At 44.8% G+C, this 18,409-nt stretch overlaps 1 protein-coding gene across 4 annotated transcripts in view; it reads left to right on the top strand.

The window, feature by feature from the left end:
* Positions 1-18,409, top strand: part of ZNF532 (zinc finger protein 532) — a 66,041-nt gene that overhangs the window by 19,941 nt on the left and 27,691 nt on the right. For all 4 annotated transcript variants that reach the window (XM_073680779.1, XM_073680790.1, XM_073680788.1 and 1 more), the window contains 4 exons: positions 1,009-1,153; positions 5,703-8,029; positions 13,264-13,445; positions 13,541-13,717. In XM_073680779.1, coding sequence (XP_073536880.1) covers positions 5,729-8,029; positions 13,264-13,445; positions 13,541-13,717 — 2,660 coding nt within the window. In that variant the 5' untranslated portion in view covers positions 1,009-1,153; positions 5,703-5,728. The remainder of the gene's footprint in view (positions 1-1,008; positions 1,154-5,702; positions 8,030-13,263; positions 13,446-13,540; positions 13,718-18,409) is intronic.

Below are 18,409 nucleotides of genomic sequence, written 5' to 3'. Positions count from 1 at the left end.
TGTTCTTCATCATAGAGACAGACAGAGAGACAGCCAGCCAGAGAGGGAGACAGACTGCCAGAGACAGAGAGACTCCTAGACTGCCAGAGACAGAGAGGCAGCCAGTAACTCATAGACAGCTAGAGGCAGAGTGACAGCTAGAGACAGCCACAGACTCAGAGACAGAGAGACTCTGGCTGGCTGTGTGGTTCTCTCTCTCTCTCTGGCTGTCTCTCTCCCTCTCTGGCTGGCTGTCTATCTGTCTCTATCCATCTCTGGCTGTCTCTCTCTGGCTGTCTCTCTCTCTGGCTGTCTCTCTCTCTGGCTGTCTCTCCCTCTGGCTGTCTCTATGATGAAGAACATGCTACAGTCCCGCCCCGGAGCACGGGCATATCATTAACTCAAAACTGCAAACACTGATTACACAAGAACCACAACAGATTTCTTCACCTCCGGTATCATATTAATCAGTGCAGCAGCGCCAACATGACAATACCTGTAGTTTACTTAGCAAAATCCTGCTGACCGTTTCTCTTTAATCTGCACCACATTGAGCAGGACACTGGGCTAGCCTTAGCACAGGAACAGCAGAAGTCACAACAAATTTTGGCTAAATTCTGCTGATTTAAAATTGCAAAAAAAAATTCTGAAAAATTCTGCAGCGTTTAGATGCATTTTGCATAAATTCCAGCCACTTTGCTGCTACTGCATAATTTTCTGTCCAAATAGAAAATTTACAGGACACAGCAATAGAGGGCGTCTACACAAAACTACAGATGTTTTTAATGTATATTTTCTCCGTATAGGTGAAAGCTGCGACTCTAGGGCTCATATGGCGGCTTTTTGCTCTATTTTTGGAGGTATAAAGAAGGACTGATTCTAGGGGTGAAGAGAGTGATGGAGCCTGTACATCAGGGCCGCCTACACAGGCTTTGTGCGCCGCTTGTGTTTTGTGCAGGAGGCCAGAAAACCTCATTAAAGTCGCAATTACAGTTAATTAACCTAATTAAATTAGTTTTCTATTTGCAGTGCACAATGAAGGGCGCGCCGTGCACCTGGTCATCACTCATCCTGCGAGCTGGAGGAACCCGCCGATAGAGGTTACTGATGTCCATCTGTCAGGATGCATTAAATCCACAAATGTGCACAAGAAGACAGCGATAAATAAGCTACAGTAAGTAGCGAGAGATCCTCGCGTGCCACGTTACCCGTACAGCGTGCCAGGCCCTTTTTTTGGGGGCATTAAAGGGGTAACCCAGCTCCACTCACTTCCTCATGCAGAAGACCGATGAAGCATGAGCGGCAGGTATGGCGCACCTGTCCTACTCCAATTATTCGCACTCATGATCCAATAGATATCGTAGATATGGCGTCCTCAGCCCGCTCCCCTCCAGACGTGGGAGTGAGTAAAGCCGGATTACCCCTTTAAAACTGTACAGGACAAAACCATTTCCATCTTTTAACCCATTATGGTTCCGATACATTACACCGTTTTTACCCGAATGTTGGTTAGCTTTGCCTCTGCAGCATAGTAGATGCGCAGGGACACTGAAGATAGCAACAGGGACATCATTGGGGGAAGGCAAACGAGACAATTGCCAAGGATCCCTATCCACAAAAGGGTCCCCAGCCTTTACAAGTCAGTAATTACTCTGATAATGCCAGCCCTGCATTATCAGTGCAGTTTCCAAGTTTAGACGTATAGACGGACCTTTGTTGACTTCATGGTCATGTGACCAAAGGTCCAACACCCTGCAGGAGTATGAAGGAACTAAAGAGGAGGAGAGAGCCTCCTATGTTGAGGACAGTGTGTACGTGTGTCTGCTCCTCTGCAGACCTGTGTGTCTCCATGGTTACAGACTACAAACAAACCCTATGTAGTCTGATCCTGTATTATTCCACTGCAAATGACCCCTCTTCTGGCTGTAGATTTGCAAGAAGAGAGAGTGGCCGACCATGTAATACATGGATCGGACGGGTTGTGTATATCCGGGATTATTTCATGAGACAACCAATTTTAAGTAGGTAAAGTTATTTTGACATTTAGGAGTATGGGAAAGCTGGGTGAAGCTGTCAGCCAGTTTGTGTGCTTAGTTAAAGGGGATGTACTACCAGAAAATATATATTTTTTTTACAGTTCATAAAAAAAAAATCACAATATTTGCCATTAATACATTAGGAAGTCGACTCATGGAAGAGTTATGACATTTACTGATATAGTATGGCGCCAACTAGTGTTCAAAGTGTATAGCTAAGTGCTCATCCACCTGATAAGCTGAGCGCTGCTGGTCACACATGCTCCATCACTCCCCCTATAGCCAGGGTTCTGCACAACAATCCTTCATTCACTGCAGAGCAGTCAATAGAAATAGCTTTAAGCCTTCTTGTCAAGAAACAGCACAACCTTTGCAGAAGCATGAGACTGACTAGGGAAATTACTGTGCACTTATATTTACAGCTTCTAGAGGGGGAAGGAGACTGACTGGGACATTAATGGAGACAAGGGGGCAATTTATAAAGGATGGCTTTTCAGATTCCCACTGTTATAAGATGCCCCAAATGTATTATATTTAATAAACTTGGTACATTTTGGGGTCTGTCCGTGCACCAGAAAATGAAATCTATGCCAGATAGACTTTAGTTACAATGACTGCCAGTTTTCTGGCAGACTTCATAGTAAATATGTAGCCCTGCAAAGTGGGTGGGATAATGGCTGGGAACTTACTGGGTATTATACTTATTGCTGCCTGAGGGGGAAGGAGACTGACTAGGGAAATGGTAGGACCATATTAACAGAGGGAAGGAGATTGATTGAGGAACCTACTGAGAACTACATTACAGCTTACAGATGGAAAAGGAGACTGACTGGAATACTTACTATAGACTATATTTAGGCTTTTAAAGGGGATTGGAGTCTAGCTGGTGAACTTACAGGAGCACTATATTAACAGCTGCCTGAATGGAAAGGAGACTGATTGGGGAATTTATTGGAGACTATATTAACAACTTCCAGAGTGGGAAGGAGAAAAACTGGTGCACTTATTGGAGACAACATGCACAACTTCCAGAGGGAGCAGGAAACTACCTGGTAAACTTATTGGTGACTACATTCACAACTTCCAGAAGGAGAAGATGGCTAACTGGAGAACTTATCGGTGACCACATTCACAGCTTCCAGATAAGAAAGGAAGCTAACTGGATAACTTATTGGTGACTATGTTCACAACTGCCAGAGGGAGAAGGAGATTAACTGGTGAAGTTACTGGGAAGTACATTCACAACTTCCAGAAGGAGACTAACTGGGAACTTCACAGCTTCCAGTTGGGAAAGAAGGCTAACTGGATAACTTTTTGGTGACTAAGTTCACATATTCCATAGGAGAAGAAGACAAACCGGGGAGCATATTGGGGATAACATGCACAGCTTCCACAGGGGAGAGAAGACTAACTGGGGAACTTATTAGTGACTATATTCACAGCTTCTAGAAGGGGAAAGGGACTAACTGGGGAACTTATTTGGGACTACATTCAAAGCTTCCAGATGGGGAAGAAGACTGACTGGGGAACTTATTGGGAACTACATTCACAACTTCCAGAGGAGAATGGAGACTAACTGGAGAAGTTACAGGTGACTAAATTCACGGGTTTCAGAGGGTTAAGAAAGGCAGACTTGTGGCCATTTTAAACATGTGGAGGTGAAAGACCTATAAGAGTGCTTGCAAGAGGTTTTGGGAGTTTTAGTCAGAAGACAAATAAATGATTACACCAGCCCATGATATAAAAAAATTAGTAATGATGCTGACAGGGAACGCAAAGAAGGAAAAGAATAGCAATAATATATTCTTCAGTGAAAACAGTGCAAATTAGTTTAAAAGTGCGGTTAACAGTCTTTTTTTAAAGAATTTTTCATTACGAGATAACCCTTTTTGGAGGTCAAATGGTGCAGGAAACCTCACATAATAAACACAAAAATGAAAAAAAAATGACATTGTGCTTAATTGGTCCAAGGTCTCCACTGTTCTTCACTCTGTACAAGAAGAGTCTTGTGCTACCCCCAGGGTATAGAAATGTGTAATGTCTTTGGTATTCAGGAGGAATACAGTGGGCCCTGTCAGACAGTCTGGTCTCTTTCCTGTGCAGGAGCGGGTGGGGGATGGCGCTCTACCTATTCACTGACACATTCCCTGCTCCTATAAGTAACTAGGCCAAGCCCCCCTCCCCCACTAGATTGTCATCCAGCTTTCCCGGTAACAGGTAGAAGAATTGGTTTGATGTGCTCCCCATAAGCGGACTTCCAAGGCTTATCGTGAGCTTGGTCTTTTGCACAACAGCAAAGTAAACAAGCAGAGCTGCAGTGTAAAGCATTTTGGAGGAAACTTATAAATGCCCCTGCTTTCAGATTTATGCAAATGTCATTAAAGTCAATAATAAATGTGTCATCATTAAAGGGGTTTTCCAAGCTTATTACATTAATCACCAATATCAGATTGCTGGGGGTCTGATACTCGGTACCCTCAACAATCAGCTTTTTGTAACTTTAGAGCTGAAACAGCACTGCTCAGTACACTAACTAGTGGTTGGTATCAGGTACTGCAGCTTAGTGAATAGTAATAATTATAATCTTTATTTTTATATAGCGCTAACATATTCCGCAGCGCTTTACATACATAATCATCTCTGTCCCCATCGGGGCTCACAATCTAAATTTCCTATCATTATGTCTTTGGAGTGTGAGAGGAAACTGGAGAACCCGGCGGAAACCCACACAAACACGGGGAGAACATACAAACTCCTTGCAGATGTTGTCCTTGGTGGGATTTGAACCCAGGACCCCAGCGCGGCAAGGCTGCAGTGCTAACCACTGAGCCATCGTGCTGCCCTATGAATAAGCACAGAGCTGCAGTACCCCGGTGCGGCTACTTCACAGTGTACACAGCTGTGCTTTTTCGGCTCCATTGACTGATTATATTTGGCCAGAGCTGCAACCATTTCTGATCTGACCTACCTGACACAGGCACACAACTCTTGTTACAAGCCCTGTACTTGGACAAGAAAAAGTCACAAAGGGAGGGAATCTACTAAGATTGGGGTTCCACCTAAAGTGTCGTAGAATATGAAGACATTGATTCCATAAAAAGAGCAAAAAAAAAACAGACCTATTAAAACCCTCCTGCTCCTCGGCACTGTTGCAAACAGTCTCGGCGAATGACTGCTGCAGCCAACCAGTGGCCACAATCACTTGACACCCTTCAAGGAGGAAGGGAGCAAGGAGATTGAAGTAGTATGGAGAAGCAGGCAGGGGACTGGTAGAAGAATATTTTTTTATTTTTTTTTAAGACCATGATGGGCCCAATCTTAAAATAATAAAAAATAGTGGACAACCCCAATAAGAGGCAAACTAAATCCACACGAAACGAAGCCCAGTTTACATGTTTAGTTTTTTAAAAATTGAAAGAAGAGCAAAATTGAACAGCTAAAATTTTTGCAACATTTTTTTTTATTAAAGTAAAGTAACACACAGATCTAAAAAAAAAATGTTTCCCCCAAAGATCCTGATGTGTAATAACAAAAATCAAATAAAAAGATCCAATAAAGGTATCACTCTTAGCATACTTTTTGGATTTTGGGGTATAAAAGTATTTACATAAATCCCCAAAGATCCTGAAATCTGAGCTTGTTAGCCATTTTAATTAATCTTTCTCTTCTTTTTTTTTTGTATGGCAGGATTGAATGAATACAAACGTGTGATCATGGGAGATATGAAGACCCCGGACTTTGACGACCTTCTTGCAGCCTTTGACATTCCTGACATGGTAGATCCGAACGCAGCTATTGAGTCTGGACACGACGAGCACGATAATCACATTAAGCAAAACGCCCAGGGAGATGACGACGCTCACGTCCCATCTTCTTCTGACGTTGGAGTAAGTGTCATAGTTAAAAATGTAAGGACCATCGAATCTTCGGAAGCTTCCGAGAAGGACACTCATCACTCCCCAGGTAATGGCTTGCACAATGGCTTTCTTACCATCTCAAATCTTGAACGTTTTAACAAGGAAAGCCTTAAATCCCTCAAAGAGAAAGCGATGGTCTCCGCAAATGTCCAAAAAGACTCAGTTTTCAACCAGTTCAGCCCCATTTCCAGCGCTGAAGAATTCGATGACGATGAAAAAATCGAAGTTGACGATCCACCTGATCGCGTTGATTTGAGCACGGATTTTGGCTCCAACATTTTGCCTGCTTCTGCATTCGAAAGAGATAAAACACAGACGGTGGAGCACTTGGTAAAATCTGGAATCGCCCTTCCCAGTAATGGAAGCAAAAGCAAAGAGTGCCAAAAAGACTTTGAGACACCCAATCTAAATGTCTACGATGTAAAAGTAAAAAAAGATGAAAAAGTCAAAGATGGCGCTCATGGAAAAATGCAATCGGAGAAAGAGGAAGTCAATGGAGAAAGCCTATCACAGTTGAAGCTAAAGTCTTCTGCAAAACTTTCTTCGTGCATTGCTGCAATCGCTGCCCTGAGCGCTAAGAAGACTGCCTGCGATCCGAAAGATATGCAGTCCAATACGGAAGAGTCCACCCAGGTGCCTAAAGAAATTAGCAATAGTCCGTTGGCAAATGTCAAGTGTCCTGATGCTCCGTTGACTGTACAAAACCTCATCGATGGAGCAAAGAAGACACCTGTGAAACCAAACGATAGCCCAAGGAGCATCTCCAGTGAAAATAGCAGTAAAGGTTCACCATCGTCTGGTGGTTCAACCCCGGCTATCCCGAAAGTGAGAATAAAGACCATTAAGACATCATCTGGTGAAATCAAAAGGACCGTTACAAGGGTGTTGCCAGACTTTGATGCAGAAGGGACCAAACAACCTTCTGATCAGTCACCCTCTATGGTGGCTTCACCAGTTTTGTCATCTCCTACATCAGCCACTGCTATGCTGTCTTCTCCTTCAAGAGCCTCCGTGCAAACCGTTCCTACCACCAACACAACTTCTTCAACAGATGGTCCTCCAAAACAGGTCACTATCAAACCTGTGGCCACCGCCTTCCTGCCGGTATCTGCGGTTAAAACAGCAGGCTCGCAAGTGATAAACTTGAAGTTCGGTAACAACACAACAGTGAAAGCAACGGTTATATCTGCTGCATCGGTCCAAAGCGCCAGCAATGCCATCATTAAAGCTGCCAATGCCATTCAGCAGCAGACAGTGGTGGTTCCAGCTTCGAGCCTTGCCAACGCCAAACTTGTGCCAAAGACGGTGCACTTTGCCAACCTCAACCTGTTGCCTCAAGGCTCTCAAACGACAACAGAGCTTCGCCAAGTGTTGACTAAGCCCCAGCAGCAAATCAAGCAAACCCTTGTGCCCACCACAGTGGTGACACCGACCAGAAAGGTGTCCAGAGTCCAAGTGGTAGCGTCTTCACAAAGTTCTGTGGTGGAAGCCTTCAATAAAGTATTGAGCAGTGTTAACCCGGTTCCCGTTTACATTCCCAATCTCAGTCCTCCGACCAATGCAGGAATTAGCTTGCCGGCCCGCGGATATAAGTGTTTAGAATGCGGAGATGCATTCGCCCTAGAAAAGAGTCTTCTGCAGCATTATGACCGTCGCAGTGTTCGCATCGAAGTCACCTGCAACCATTGCACAAAAAACTTAGTTTTTTATAATAAATGCAGTCTTCTGTCGCATGCACGTGCACATAAAGAAAAAGGGGTCGTCATGCAATGTTCGCACCTTATCCTCAAGCCAGTCCCATTCGATCAGATGATTGCATCTTCACCCCAGAATAGTGTTTCCACTCCGACGACACCAACGCTTCGGCAAGGCCCCGCTGTGGTGGTGGCACATACTGTAGCAAAGGTGCCACCTGGAGCTTCCAGCCCGGTGATATCTGCTCCCGTCAGCGCCCCAGTCACACCCGCTATGCCTTTAGATGAAGATTCGTCCAAGTTGTGCCGGCACAGTCTGAAGTGCTTGGAATGCAATGAAGCGTTCCCAGACGAAACTTCCCTAGCGACCCACTATCAGCAAGTGGTGGACACCAGTGGACAAGTACGTAAAGTGTATACTTATTTGTTGTGATGAGAAAAGCCTCAAATTGCTGCATTGTTGAAACCATACTGTAAGGTCAAGTTCACATGATGAGTTTTGGACACTGCATATTTTCGCTGCACAAAAGAAAGCAAAATCTTACAGTTCTTGCAAAGTGGATGGGATTTATAGAGATCCCATGACCATTGTGATTTTTTTTTTACCCTCTTTACTCACCTGTGGTGAGTTTTTCAAATCCGCAACAAGTCAATTTCTCTTGCAGGTACGCTGAGCTTTAAGTGCGGATTTTCCCTACAGATGCGGACAATCCGCACGTAAATAAAAAAAAAAAGTAAATGCAGATGCTTAAGAGAGTAGCAGAGGGACCGTTTGAGGCAGGCGCATTTACGAGTGCACCATTTGATGCGGGCGCATTTACAAGTGCACCGTCTGAGGCGGGCGCTCTTACGAGTGCACCGTCTGAGGCGGGCGCTCTTACGAGTGCACCGTCTGAGGCGGGCGCTCTTACGAGTGCACCGTCTGAGGCGGGCGCGCTTACGAGTGCACCGTCTGAGGCGGGCGCTCTTACGAGTGCACCGTCTGAGGCGGGCGCGCTTACGAGGCCACCGTCTGAGGCAAGCGCGCTTAGGAGGCCACCGTCTGAGGCGGGCGCGCTTACGAGGCCACCGTCTGAGGCAAGCGCGCTTACGAGGCCACCGTCTGAGGCGGGCGTGCTTACGAGGCCACCGTCTGAGGCGGGCGCTCTTACGAGTGCACCGTCTGAGGCGGGCGCGCTTACGAGGCCACCGTCTGAGGCGGGCGCGCTTACGAGGCCACCGTCTGAGGCGGGCGCGCTTACGAGGCCACCGTCTGAGGCGGGCGCTCTTACGAGTGCACCGTCTGAGGCGGGCGCTCTTACGAGGCCACCGTCTGAGGCGGGCGCTCTTACGAGTGCACCGTCTGAGGCGGGCGCTCTTACGAGTGCACCGTCTGAGGCGGGCGCGCTTACGAGGCCACCGTCTGTGGCAAGCGCGCTTACGAGGCCACCGTCTGAGGCGGGCGCGCTTACGAGGCCACCGTCTGAGGCGGGCGCGCTTACGAGGCCACCGTCTGAGGCAAGCGCGCTTACGAGGCCACCGTCTGAGGCGGGCGCGCTTACGAGGCCACCGTCTGAGGCGGGCACGCTTACGAGGCCACCGTCTGAGGCGGGCACGCTTACGAGGCCACCGTCTGAGGCAAGCGCGCTTACGAGGCCACCGTCTGAGGCGGGCGCGCTTACGAGGCCACCGTCTGAGGCGGGCGCGCTTACGAGGCCACCGTATGAGGCGGGCGCTTTACGAGGCCACCGTATGAGGCGGGCGCTTTACGAGGCCACCTCGTCTGCGCCCATGTTGGTGCAACATGTAATGAAACTGATCAATAATTCCTCCTGTCTTATATTAACTGGGAATATCTGAGCTCTGACCCCGGATATTTTGTTTTATCAGAATATAACCACAAGGAAACTCCAGGCTTAATAAGAATGGCCACTGCACCACCTGCTGGCCACAAGTGGTATTTCAGTTCTGTTTGTTTTGTTACTTTATATTACTCTTCACGTTATAACGTGTGAACTCCTTCCGGCCACACGTGTGAGTCGGGTGGATATAATTAGAACCCCTGCAACTGTGCCGTTTTAAAGTGGTTGTCACCTACATTAAAAATTAAAATAAAAAAATTAATGGGTGGTCTAAGGTAAAAATACCCACACTCCCCTCCCACATCAGCGCCGCTCCTCTTCAGTCAGTACTGTGTCCTCCGCCAGTCTCTTGCCATCAACATCTGGCAGGGGGCGATCTGTGACGGCTGACTGGCTGTGGCCTTAGCAATTTCGGAAGGCAGGAGATTTTTACTATTCAGACAAAATTGGCTGCAGCCAATCAATGAGCAACAGCAGGACGTCCCCTGCCAGACGTGGAGGAGCGGCACATCAGTTGCTAACCAGAGTGATCGCTGCAGGATCCATGATGACCACCTCATCACCTTGCCAGTGACGCCACATTCCAGAAGTGACTCTGTGACAGTCCCTTTAAGTAACTTCCAGCGTACGCGCAGCACATGCTGAAAAGTGTCAGGAAATGTTGTATTGTGACCAGTGTGGAAAAAATAAATAAATATATATATATATATATATATATATATATATATATATATATATATATTTTAATGAGGAAAATAAGTATTTGATCCACTGCCGATTTTGCAAGTTTTCCCACCTGCAAAGAATGGAGAGGTCTGTAATTTTTATCGTAGCTATACTTCACCTGTGAGAGACAGAATCTAAAACTAAAATGCAGAAAATCACATTATATGATTCTGACATACTTTTATTTCATGCAATAAAATGCAAATTAATTATTTGATACAATAGAAAAAACAGAACTTAATATTTGGTACAGAAACCTTTGTTTGCAATTACAGAGGTCAGACGTTTCCTGTAGTTCTTGACCAGGTTTGCACACACTGCAGCAGGCATTTTGGCCCCCTCCTCCATATAGATCATCTCAAGATCTTTCAGGTTCCGGGGCTGTCGCTTGGCAAAATTGAGTTTCAGCTCCTTCCAAAGATTTTCTATTGGGTTCAGGTCTGGAGGCTGGCTAGGCCAATCCAGGACCTTGAAATGCTTCTTACGGAGCCACTCCTTAGTTGTACTGGCTGTGTGATTCGGGGCATTGTCATGCTGGAAGACCCAGCCACAACCCATCTTGTTTGCTCTTACTGAGGGAAGGAGGTTGTTCACCAAAATCTAACGATACATGACCCCTTCAGTATGGTGCACCGTCCTGTCCCCTTTGCAGAAAAGCACCCCCAAAGTGATGTTTCCGCCATCATGCTTCATGGTTGGGACGGTGTTTTTGGGGTTGTACTAATCCTTTATTCCTCCAAACACGGTGATTGGAGTTTATACTAATAAGTTCTATTTTGGTCTCACCTGACCACATGATCTTCTCCCAGGCCTCCTCTGGATCATCCAGATGGTCATTGGTGAACTTCAAACGGGTGCTGGCGCTAGCAGGGGGACCTTGTGTGCCCTGCAGGATTTTAATCCATGACGACGTAGTGTGTTACTAACAGTACTGTTTGAGACTGTGGTCCCAACTCTCTTCAGGTCATTGACCAGGTCCTCCTGTGATTCCTGATCTTTCTCAGAATCATCCTTACACCACGAGGCAAGATCTTGCATGGAGACCCAGACCAAGGAAGATTGACAGTCACCTTGTGTTTTTTCCATTTTCTAATAATTGCTCCAACAGTTGTTGCCTTCTCACTAAGCTGCTTGCCTATTGTCCTGTAGCCCATCCCAGCCTTGTGCAGGTCTACTATTTTGTCTCTGGTGTCCTTAGACAGCTCTTTGGTTTTGGCCATGGTGGAGAGGTTGGAGTATGATTGAGTGTGTGGACAGGTGTTTTTTATAGAGGTAACGAGTTCAGACAGGTGCAGTTAATACAGGTAATGAGTGCAGAGTAGGAGTGCTTCTTAACGAAAAACTAACAGGTCTGTGAGAGCCAGAATTCCTGCTAGTTGGTAGGTGATCAAATTGTTATTTCATGCAATAAAATGCAAATTAATTATACAAAAGTCATACAATGTAATTTTCTGGATTTTATTTTTAGATTCTGTCTCTCACAGGTGCACCTAGGATAGAAATTAAAACTCGCAGTCTTAGTTTTAGACATGTTTATGATTTTGGCAACCATACCTTCATGAATTTTTGTCCAAAAACAAGAATTGGTCACATTTTTTTTTTCAGTGGAATGGCATCATACTGAATGTCATAAAAATATAAAAATTATGGCTCTTGGAAGAAAGTAAAGATGCAAAATGTAAAAATGAAAATTGGTTACGGGGCGAGGGATTATCCAGGACTTTTTCTTTATTTTTTTATGGTCTAAGCACTTATCTGCAAGTAGTTGCTAGCTACCTTCCTGTGCTCCCCGGCGCCCATCTCTCCTGGCACAGAGAAGTCACGGACCGCTCCTGCCGGCAATTCTGCGGCTTTCGGTGACGTCACGTCGCCAGAGCAGCTTCTTCTCTTTCGCTCTGTCGATGGAGCGTCACTGCCGACATCATGTTGATTGGCAGCCGGTTCAGCCTAATGCAGCGGTATTATTAGACATATCTAATATTTTAAAGCCATAGCGTCAACAAGGACTAAAAAAAAAGTCAAAATTCACAGATAATTGCGCTTTTTTTTGCAACAGTTTTTTTTTTTTTTTTTTTTTACAAAATATTTTGTCAAAAATGGGTAATAAATATGTCCAACAGTTAGACATTCCTAGGAAAGTTGGCACGGCTTGAGAGCCTGATCCACCCGAGAATCCCAATTTTTTTTGAACAAGGATAGACCCTGATTTCTTTAAGCCCAAGAATCTCAGGAAATCTGGAACTGTTGACAATCAAGACGGTGCATATCGTTTGGCGCCGGATGGCCATGGCAGTAATCTGTGGCTGCTGGGCGGGAACCCTGACATCCACCTCCTGGCTGCCAGCATCCCCGACTCTTCTTTTGATTAGCCGGCCTGGCGCGACATTACTGATGCACATGTGACATTGTACCAGACCAGCTAATCAAAAGAAGAGCCGTGGATGCCGTCAGGTAAGAGGCGCTACTCCCTTTCCTATTACAGCAGCCACAAATTAGTGTCGTGGCCGATTGACCGGGTCCTATAAATTGACTTTAGTTGACAACTATAAAGACAAGGAATATTTGTGATCTGAAAAACGAATAAAAACATCCTAAAGATGATAAAATGTGAGTACGGGTGCTTTCACATTGCGTCCAGGCACCTGTTCGGTTGTTCCATTGGGGCTTATGTCCGAACACCCCGGATTCGGACATATGTGCCGAAGAGGCCATATACTATAATGGTGCCGACAGAGCGAACGTGCGCTCTGAGGTGCATCATTTTGGGACATGTACGCCTACTGGAGGTATACAATACTTCGTTTGAGTGTCCGCCTCCAGTAGGCATACATGCCTGAAAATGATGCACGGCAGAGCACATGTTCGCTCTGCCGGCACCGTTATTGTCTATGGCCCCGTCGGCGCATACGTCCGAATCCTGTTTTGTGCGGGTCCAGACGTAAGCCCCAATAGGGCCAACGAACGGGTGTCAAAACGCAATGTGAAAGCACCCTAATAATAATAATAATAAGTAATTTCCCTTTAAAAGCGGATATCTAAGCGTTAGTTCTTGGGGTCCTTTGTTTTGCAGAAGACATGCAGTGTCTGTATGATGCTGCTACCGAACCAGTGCAGTTTTACGTGTCACCAGCGCATCCATCAGCACAAGTCCCCCTACACCTGCCCCGAGTGCGGCGCCATCTGCAGGTCTGCACATTATCAGACTCACATCACCAAGAACTGCCTGCACTACACCCGCAGGATCGGCTTCCGGTAAGTTTACCTTTCTTTCTAGAAAACGTATCTGGAGAGCAACGCTTCAGTCTAGCTCATACAATTTTTCCCTTTTTTGTTTTCTTCCCATTCAGGTGTATTCATTGCAATGTGGTGTACTCAGAGATCGCTGCTCTGAAGTGTCACATTCAAGGCTCTCATTGTGAAGTCTTCTACAAATGTCCTATCTGCCCCATGGCATTTAAATCGGCTCCCAGCACCCACTCCCATGCATACACCCAGCACCCAGGGGTGAAGATCGGAGAACCCAAGTAATGTATTCTGCATCTTTTTTTTTTTTGTAAATCTGTATAGATGAAGCTGAGCTGAACATACCATGCAACAATTACTTTTCGTCACAGTCAACATGTCAATGATGAGCCGACAAAAAAGATCGATCGTCGGCTGTTTGAATATTTTTTTTACAGCATAGAAATAATCGTTGTCATCAGCTCATCTTCCCATGTAAACAGCAAGGATGTGCTATAGACTATATGCAATTCATATGATCATCACCAAAAAAATGAGCTGGAACACATGTTGATATAAGTGCAATGTGTATAGGGCTGCCACCAAGAATTTCGGGCCCCCTTGAGACTCCGTCCAGGCTCCACCCCAGCTCCGCCTTCACCCCTCGAACCTTCCACGGTCCCACCACCCACTCTTGGAAAAACTCCACTTCTGCACCACATCCTCCACTTCCGACCATGACTAGACCACATATTACCACCACATAGTGACTGCATACTACAATACTGATCATTATTAAAAAAATACAATACTAATATTACCATAAGTACCATTATACACAGGAGTTCTGTATATAGTGTACAGGTAATACAGTGATCCCCAGTGACGTTATACGCAGGAGCTATGTATATAGTGTCAGTGTACAGGTAATACAGGGATCACCAGTGACATTATACACAGGAGCTCTGTATATAGTGTCAGTGTACAGGTAATACAGGGATCACCAGTGACATTATACACAGGAGCTCTGTATATAGTGTAAGTATACAGGTAACACACTGACTTACCAGTGACATCTCTAGTTGAAATCCTTCATATTCGCTTTTTTTCTTCATCCAGCACAGACCGCCATCACGTCTTCCAGCCAGGACTCGTCTCTGCATAAAATAGCACCATTATCTAGAGCACCGCTTTCAGAGCACATTCCCTACTTTTTCCTCAACTTTGATTCTACTCAGCTAAATTCAGACGTGCACCCGCCATTAATAGATAATTAGTTATTATGCAACCCACCATTCCAAATATAAATTGTAATCCACCACTGTACCCCCACTAACTATAAATCACCACTTTCCCCACCAAATAAATATATAAATTAATTAGAACCTATACTCTTTCCCCCAAAACACCAGTCACACTCCTGCAACCGCAATGCCCCCTACTCTGTACCTCTCGCTCCGCCGATTAATTTTATTTACATGCCCCCCTCTGCCCCAATTAATTATGTCATGTCCTTGCTCCCATCTTCAATTTATCATCATTTGCTCTCATACACTTGCCGCTAATGGCGGTGCGCCGGGACAGACTGCATTATTATACCTTGGGGCCTGGTGTACAGAAGCACATGAGGGAGTTCCGGACTAGGTCCGGGCACTCACTCTTTACTTCTGCTCACTGGGCCCCCTACAACAGTAAGGGCAATAATGTCATGATGGCGGCCCTGAATGCGTAGGTGCACATTCACACTGTGGCCATTAACAAACATAACTTTTCATATCACATTCACTTGAATTGGACCTTTCATGTATTTTTTCATATTAAACTGGACACAGGATGTAATAGTGGCTGCTGAGTGGAATAAAACATTTTTTTTATTTAGCCTCTCCACAGAGGAGATATTAGCTATCCAAGTATTTGGCACAAAACAAGTTATTTATTTTTCTAAGTCCAAGTGGGTGTTATCGGATAGTTTTCAATGGGGGCATGAACTACTTCTCCCTGTATGAGTTGCCTAATCATAAGCAAGGAGCAAGACAGCAGGAAAAGAACACGCCCCCACCATAGCTTAGGTTTCTCAGTGTGTGAGATGTAATGATACAGCTCTGATCTCCTGGTCTAACCTCCATCATGATTACAAAGTGCAGCTGAGTTTAGCTGTGTCAAATTACAAACCCTTATATCAGCTCTCCTCCTCTACAGCTCTGCTGTACTGCCCCTTCTCCCACACTGCCCACTTATGTTTGTTTTGCTCAGAGCATCTCGTTTTCACCCTATAGTGAGAGCAGAACTGGGTATCATTGAGTCTCTCACAGGCGTAGCTTGTTGTATTATCACTACAAAGTGATTACAAGTTTGTAATGTGACACAGCTAAACTTTTCTGTACTTCTCTCCCACCCATCCCCACTGGGACTTTATCTGAAAGGTGCAAGTCATCTGTGCTATAATCTCCCAGCATTTCCTAATCATTCAGGAGGTGAGACCAGGAGATCAGAGCTGTATCATTACATCTCATACACTGAGAAACCTAAGCTATGGAGGGGGCGTATTTTTTTTCTGCTCTGTTGCTGTCTCCTTATGATTGGTCAGCATCACACAGGGATAAGAAGTACATGCCCCTAGTGAAATCTGTCTGATAACACCCACTTGGACTTAAAAAAAAAAATTAGCTCATTAGATGCCAAATACCTTGATTGCTAATTCCTCCACAACGGAGAGTCAATATAAAAAATAGCACTCGCCTCACGCTTTATTTCATGTTGCAACCACTATTAAATTGTGTGTCCAGTTCAACTTAAAAAATGGGGTTAAAGGGAAGATATCATCAGAAGATGACCTATAGATTAGTTCAGGTTTTTGTGTTAACTTTTTTTTGGGGGGGGGGGGGCATTTTTTGTACATAGCATCTGAATTGAAATTAAACAAAAATAGGCATTTTGCAATTTTCACACTGGGCCTTTTTAGACTCTATTTAACTTCCTTTTTGTTTTGGGAAATAACCACATGTACAGTACAGACCAAAAGTTTGGACACACCTTCTCATTTAAAGATTTTTCCGTATTTTCATGACTATGAAAATTGTACGTTCACACTGAAGGCATCAAAACTATGAATTAACACATGTGGAATTATATACTTAACAAAAAAGTGTGAAACAACTGAAAATATGTCTTATATTCTAGGTTCTTCAAAGTAGCCACCTTTTGCTTTGATGACTGCTTTGCACACTCTTGGCATTCTCTTGATGAGCTTCAAGAGGTAGTCACCGGAAATGGTCTTCCAACAATCTTGAAGGAGTTCCCAGAGATGCTTAGCACTTGTTGGCTCTTTTGCCTTCACTCTGCGGTCCAGCTCACCCCAAACCATCTCGATTGGGTTCAGGTCTGGTGACTGGAGGCCAGGTCATCTGGCGTAGCACCCCATCACTCTCCTTCTTGGTCAAATAGCCCTTACACAGCCTGGAGGTCTGTTTAGGGTCATTGTCCGGTTGAAAAATAAATGATGGTCCAACTAAACTCAAACCGGATGGAATAGCATGCCGCTGCAAGATGCTGTGGTAGCCATGCTGGTTCAGTATGCCTTCAATTTTGAATAAATTTCCAACAGTGTCACCAGCAAAGCACCCCCACACCATCACACCTCCTCCTCCATGCTTCACGGTGGGAACCAGGCATGTAGAGTCCATCCGTTCACCTTTTCTGCGTCGCACAAAGACACGGTGGTTGGAACCAAAGATCTCAAATTTGGACTCATCAGACCAAAGCTAAGATTTCCACTGTTCTAATGTCCATTCCTTGTGTTCTTTAGCCCAAACAAGTCTCTTCTGCTTGTTGCCTGTCCTTAGCAGTGGTTTTCTAGCAGCTATTTTACCATGAAGGCCTGCTGCACAAAGTCTCCTCTTAACAGTTGTTGTAGAGATGTGTCTGCTGCCAGAACTCTATGTGGCATTGACCTGGTCTCTAATCTGAGCTGCTGTTAACCTGCGATTTCTGAGGCTGGTGACTCGGATAAACTTATCCTCAGAAGCAGAGGTGACTCTTGGTCTTCCTTTCCTGGGGCAGTCCTCATGTGAGACAGTTTCTTTGTAGCGCTTGATGGTTTTTGCAACTGCACTTGGGGACACTTTCAAAGTTTGTCCAATTTTTCGCACTGACTGACCTTAATTTCTTAAAGTACTGATGGCCACTCGTTTTTCTTTACTTAGCTGCTTTTTTCTTGCCATAATACAAATTCTAACAGTCTATTCAGTAGGACTATCAGCTGTGTATCCGCCAGACTTCTGCACAACACAACTGATGGTCCCAACCCCATTTATAAGGCAAGAAATCCCACTTATTAAACCTGACAGGGCACACCTGTGAAGTGAAAACCATTTCCGGTGACTACCTCTTGAAGCTCATCAAGAGAATGCCAAGAGTGTGCAAAGCAGTCATCAAAGCAAAAGGTGGCTACTTTGAAGAACCTAGAATATAAGACATATTTTAAGTTGTTTCACACTTTTTTGTTAAGTATATTATTCCACATGTGTTAATTCATAGTTTTGATGCCTTCAGTGTGAATGTACAATTTTCATAGTCATGAAAATACAGAAAAATCTTTAAATGAGAAGGTGTGTCCAAACTTTTGGTCTGTACTGTACATTAGGCACATTGGTTAGATCCCGACCCTCTCTTTTTGCTATGAAGTGTCTAATGAGCGTGTAAAAAGGTCATTGTAAAAGGAGGGGGAAGCTGGAATATCACTTATTGTGATTGGTGGATCCTGTGTTACCAGCTGTGTATAGAGGTGTTACCCATGTATAAGCCTGTCTCTGATGATAAGGAGCCTGCTGAAAACTTTTCTTCAAAGTATGAGTCTAAAAAAAGCACCAGTGGCCAGTGTGAAAATTGCTAGATTTCTAATTTTATTTAATAAAGGTTATTATTACATAAAAAACAATACATGTAACACAAAAAAACAGATTATACAATAGGTAATTTTCTGATGACATGATTGA

The sequence above is a fragment of the Phyllobates terribilis genome, unplaced genomic scaffold (genome assembly GCF_046119375.1).
Source record: "Phyllobates terribilis strain yellow unplaced genomic scaffold, ASM4611937v1 Scaffold_1__5_contigs__length_1240528914, whole genome shotgun sequence".
In the NCBI taxonomy this organism is placed as follows: Eukaryota; Metazoa; Chordata; class Amphibia; order Anura; family Dendrobatidae; genus Phyllobates; species Phyllobates terribilis.
The sequence above is the reverse complement of the archived record's forward strand: the minus strand, read 5'-3'. Positions and strand labels throughout refer to the sequence as shown.